At 39.0% G+C, this 6,023-nt stretch overlaps 1 protein-coding gene across 2 annotated transcripts; it reads left to right on the forward strand.

The window, feature by feature from the left end:
- Positions 1 to 38: 38 nt before the first annotated feature.
- Positions 39 to 3,782, forward strand: meig1 (meiosis/spermiogenesis associated 1). Of its 2 annotated transcripts, none has more exons than XM_023970262.2 (3): positions 39 to 92; positions 3,229 to 3,411; positions 3,517 to 3,782. In XM_023970262.2, exons 2-3 carry the CDS (start codon positions 3,259 to 3,261, stop codon positions 3,643 to 3,645), a joined length of 282 nt encoding a protein of 93 aa, XP_023826030.1. In that variant the 5' UTR covers positions 39 to 92; positions 3,229 to 3,258; the 3' UTR covers positions 3,646 to 3,782. The 2 variants fall into 2 exon arrangements, with proteins under 2 accessions (XP_023826030.1, XP_070290933.1); XM_070434832.1 differs by lacking the exon at positions 39 to 92 and adding an exon at positions 2,984 to 3,092.
- The last annotated feature ends 2,241 nt before the right edge of the window (positions 3,783 to 6,023 follow it).

Raw genomic sequence — 6,023 nt, forward strand, 5'->3', positions numbered from 1 at the left:
AGGAAGAAGAAGGAACATTTGGGTTGCTAGGCAAACTAAAGACAAGCTACCTCATCATACTCTTGGGACTGTGAGTCTTGCCCGATACAGCTGTAAGTAACATGTGATATTAGCTAATCAAATTGAGAAATATGTATAGCTAGCTAGCCAGATTCAGTCTAATTTCGTAACTGTGACTTCTATATTATATCTACCATCGCCTGAAGCTAGTGCTAGCAAGTTTAATTCAAATATTGGCGTTAGCTAGCTAGCTACTGTACTTTTGTGTGACGTTAGTGTCAACTGTGCAAATTCAATTTGATTGGTTTCGGCACGAATATTAAAACTGAAATCAGCTTAAGAAATATGTAGGTAAAATGTTTTCGGTATAAGATGGTTAGTGTGTAAGAATTAAGAGAGCAGTTCTGCCTGCTCTCCCCTCTACAATTTCCTGTACCGAGACTGGCTATCTGACAAGTGACATGCAGAACCACCTGCTGCACCCATCTGCTCTCTATCCCCCAGGACAGGAGGACGGAGAGAAATGAAAAATCAGCTATACCCTACTTCTGCCACCTAATTCATATTCAGGATGCCCTCCCCATATAACCTACTATGTAATTGCCATTCTTTTTAAATTGTGTTTTATTGTTTATTTAGTTTTCCTATATGTATTTCAGTGTCCATGACTGTCATGTCAGTATATAGAGATATTTGAACTTGTCTAACTGAGCCCACTATTTGCTCCTGTAGGTCGCCTGTGGACATCCTCTCTGCAGCACAATGTCTTGTGCAGCTACTTAGATGGCAACGCAAGCGCCAAGTCCATGAGCAGAGCCAAACAATGGACTGACGAGGTGGGAACTTATACAGATTCCAACAGGCAGGCTACAGAGATGAACTGGAATACAAACAAGTAAAGCAAGTTGACTTGGTAAACAACTTAAATTAATCCTTATCACTGAATAAAAGCATTGCACTGACAGTTGGTTCACTACTAGATGAATGTGTCACTATGGCATTGCTTCTTTGTCTTAGATCGACAGGTGGCCTGAGACAGGGTTTGTGAAGAAGCTTCAGGCGTCGAGACAACACATTCTATTACTACAACAGAAAAAGAGAATGTGAAGACAGGGAAGTCCATAAAGTGAAGGTCTATGCATATTAAATCATCAGTGTCCAGCAATCTCTTTTCCATTTTGAATATCTTTTGTCATGTTTTTGAAGACGTCTGTAAGAGGAAGGCAACACCATCCCAGCTGTGGAATGTAGACCAGTTCACTGAATAAGAGGATGTGAGGCTGAGGCTGTCTGATGTGTATGAACCTGTGAAGGGAGGTGTGGGTGTGTTATAAGGGTCCTTTTGATGAATGTTTTGTTGTGGATCCAGATGAAGGATTGAACTGTGTGAGAGGGGATTATGGACTGGGGCTTTCACACCCTCATCATGTGATATTGTGACGTTAGTATGAGGACTGGGATTAGCACAACAAAATAAAATACCTAAAGTCTGACCCCCTACGGGGATATTCACATACCAGTACACTAACTATGATTCACTAAAGTCTGACCCCTAACGGGGATATTCACATACAGTACACTAACTATGATTCACTAAAGTCTGACCCCTAACGGGGATATTCACATACCAGTACACTAACTATGATTCCCTAACATCTACCCCTAACGATATTCACAACCAGTACACTAACTATGATTCACCTAAAGTCTGACCCCCTAACGGGGATATTCACATACCAGTACACTAACTATGATTCACATATCCAGTACACTAACTATGATTCACACATACCAGTACACTAACTATGATTCACACATACCAGTACACTAACTATGATTCACATATACCAGACACTAACTATGATTCACATATACCAGTAACTAACTATGATTCACATATACCAGTACACTACTATGATTCATATACACAGTACACTAACTATGATTCACACATACAGTACCATAACTATGATTCACACATACCAGTACATACTAACTATGATCACATATACCAGTACACTAACTATGATTCACATATACCAGTACACTAACTATGATTTCACACATCCAGTACACTACCTATATACATATACCAGTACACTAACTATGATTCACATATACCAGTACACTAACTATGATTCACACATACAGTACACTAACTATGATTCACATTCACAGTATCCAACAACAATAGAGGTGCTGAGCACATATTCTGCTGCATGACATTCATGGTTATTCTATAAACATACATTTGTATATGAATGTTATGTAAAGGTGCATCTCGGATACTCCTGTGGGGATATGGGGCCCAGTATCGAGTGGACTGAGAGCTGAACTGGTATGACAGTTAGCAGGTGGGTAAAACACTACAACTATTTGGGTTAAGTATTGTGTCTGATGAATATACTTACAAGTCTACATGATCATTCATATGATATGAAGATAACGACTGGACTTTCCAGTGGTGTAAAGTACTTCAGTAAAATTACCTGAAACTACTACTTGAGTAGGTTTTCTGGGTATTTGTACTTTACTATTTATATTTGTACAATTTTACTTCACTACATTCCTAGAAAATATTGTACTTTTTATTCCATACATTTCCCTGACAACCAAAGCATCCTTTACATTTTGAATGCTAGCAGAACAGGAAAAGTGTGAATTTACGCACTTATCAAGAGAACGGCTTGGTCATCCCTACTGCGTATGTTCTGGGACTCACTTAACACAAATGCATGTTTTGTAAATGATGTCTTGAGTGTTGGAGTGTGGTCCTGGCTATCCATACATTTCAAAACAAGAAATGCTGCCGTCTGCTTTGCTTAGTATAAGGAATTTGAAATGTTTTTATTTCTTATTATAATAAGATGGTTAGTGTGTAAGAATTAAGAGAGCAGTTCTGCCTGCTCTCCCCTCTACAATTTCCTGTACCGAGACTGGCTATCTGACAAGTGACATGCAGAACCACCTGCTGCACCCATCTGCTCTCTATCCCCCAGGACAGGAGGACGGAGAGAAATAGAAAATCAGCRATACCCTACTTCTGCCACCTAATTCATATTCAGGATGCCCCTCCCCATATAACCTACTATGTAATTGCCATTCTTTTTAAATTGTGTTTTATTGTTTATTTAGTTTTCCTWTATGTATTTCAGTGTCCATGACTGTCATGTCAGTATATAGAGATATTTGAACTTGTCTAACTGAGCCCACTATTTGCTCCTGTAGGTCGCCTGTGGACATCCTCTCTGCAGCACAATGTCTTGTGCAGCCTACTTAGATGGCAACGCAACGCCAAAGTCCATGAGCAGAGCCAAACAATGGACTGACGAGGTGGAGAACTTATACAGATTCCAACAGGCAGGCTACAGAGATGAACTGGAATACAAACAAGTAAAGCAAGTTGACTTGGTAAACAACTTAAATMAATCCTTATCACTGYKTAAAAGCATTGCCACTGACAGTTGGTTCACTACTAGATGAATGTGTCACTATGGCATTGCTTCTTTGTCTTAGATCGACAGGTGGCCTGAGACWGGGTTTGTGAAGAAGCTTCAGCGTCGAGACAACACATTCTATTACTACAACAGAAAAAGAGAATGTGAAGACAGGGAAGTCCATAAAGTGAAGGTCTATGCATATTAAATCAMCAGTGTCCAGCAATCTCTTTTCCATTTTGAATATCTTTTGTCATGTTTTTGAAGACGTCTGTAGGAAGGAAGGCAYCACCATCCCAGCTGTGGAATGTAGACCAGTTCACTGAATAAAGGATGTGAGGCTGAGGCTGTCTGATGTGTYTGAACCTGTGAYGGGAGGTGTGGGTGTGTTATAAGGGTCCTTTTGATGAATGTTTTGTTGTGGATCCAGATGAAGGATTGAACTGTGTGAGAGGGGATTATGGACTGGGGCTTTCACACCCTCATCATGTGATATTGTGACGTTTAAGTATGAGGCTGAGATTACATCAGAAAATAAAATACCTAAAGTCTGACCCCTAACGCGGGATTCTACATCCAGTACACAACTATGATTCACACTACCAGTAGCTAATATTCCACTAGACACTACTATGATTCACACATACAGTACACTAACTATGATTACTATACAGTACTATATATACCTCAGTATACTAACTATGATTCACAATACCAGTACATAACTAATGGATCCATATACCAGTACCTAACTATGATTCAACATAACCAGTACACTAACTATGATTCCATCATGATCCAGTAACTAACTAGATTCAACATATACCAGTAACTACCTTGATTCACTATATACAGTCAAATATGATTCATATCATACATAACTATATTACAATACAGTACACTAATATGATTCACATACCAGTAACTAATATGATTCACAATACCAGTACACTAACTATGATTCAATATCAGTACACTAACTATGATTCACATATACCAGTAAGACTAACTATGTTCCATGATACCATAGACATAACTATTGATTACAATTCAGATAATCACAGTTAAACACTAAGCTCTGAATTCACATATTCTCTGATTGAACATAACTAACATGGATATCACTATAGCTAACATTTGTATATTGATGTTATGTAAGGCATCTCCTGGTACGTCTGTGGGGGGTATGGGGCCAGTTAGAGTGACTGAGGAGCTGACTTGTTGGAGTTGTGGTGGTGAAACATCACCTATTTGCGGTTGTTGTCTGATGAATATACTTACAAGTCTACAATGATCATTCATATGATATGAAGATAACGACTGGACTTTCCAGTGGTGTAAAGTACTTCAGTAAAATTACCTGAAACTACTACTTGAGTAGGTTTTCTGGGTATTTGTACTTTACTATTTATATTTGTCACAAATTTTACTTCACTACATTCCTAAAGAAAATATTGTACTTTTTATTCCATACATTTTTCCCTGACAACCCAAAGCACTCTTTACATTTTGAATGCTTAGCAGAACAGGAAAAGTGTGAAATTTACGCACTTATCAAGAGAACGCTTGGTCATCCCTACTGCGTATGTTCTGGCGGACTCACTTAACACAAATGCATGTTTTGTAAATGATGTCTTGAGTGTTGGAGTGTGGTCCTGGCTATCCATACATTTTCAAAACAAGAAAATGCTGCCGTCTGCTTTGCTTAGTATAAGGAATTTGAAATGTTTTATTCTTTTACTTTTGATATTTAAGTATATTTAAAACCAAATACTTTTAGACTTTTACTCAAGTAGTATTTTACTGAGTGACTCACTTTTACTTAAAGAATTAAGGTATCTATACTTTAACTCAAGTATGACAATTGGGTACTTTTTCCACCACTGGGATTTCCACAAACATTTCTTCAGAATGGTGTCCCTAAAAAAGATTTGCATTAATCTACACTCATCAACTCAATTAAAACAGACCCATTAATGCATGTGAAATAGGTTGATTTAGTACACTGTATTGAATAATGCAAATCTTTCTTTGCCGAAATGTGTATCGGCGTAGTAACACATTTTGCCTTTAAGAGTACTGTCACGTTCCCTTTAAGCTGGCAGTAAAGAGAGATGTTTTCTATTAAGCTCCTAGAATCATGTTTTGTGAGCTTTGGGATGTGTGTTTGAATGAATGTTAAATCTAAGAATCTGCGGGGGTCAGCGCCCAAGACTAGCTAAACTAGTTACCAAGCCCTAACGCTACCAGCTGTTAGCCCTTTTCCAACGAGTAGATCTTAATGCTAGTCGGTTTGGGTTTCCCGTCTCAGACCGGTTTCTTCTCCTAGACCGGTTGGTTTCCCGTCAATTTAGTCGTTCCGATCTCCTAGATCGGTTGGTTTCCCGTATCTCCTAGACGGTTTGGGTTTCCCGTATCTCTGAAACCGGTTTGGTTTCCCTATCCTCCTAGACCGGTTGGTTTCCCGTATCTCCTAAGCCGGTTGTTTCCCGTACTCCTAGACCGGTTGTTTCCCGTATCTCCTAGCGGTTTGGTTTTCTCGGTCTCTTGGCCACGTACTCGCTTGGTTTCCCGTAATCTCCTAGA

Source organism: Salvelinus sp. IW2-2015, linkage group LG25, assembly GCF_002910315.2.
Source record: "Salvelinus sp. IW2-2015 linkage group LG25, ASM291031v2, whole genome shotgun sequence".
Lineage (NCBI taxonomy): Eukaryota > Metazoa > Chordata > Actinopteri > Salmoniformes > Salmonidae > Salvelinus > Salvelinus sp. IW2-2015.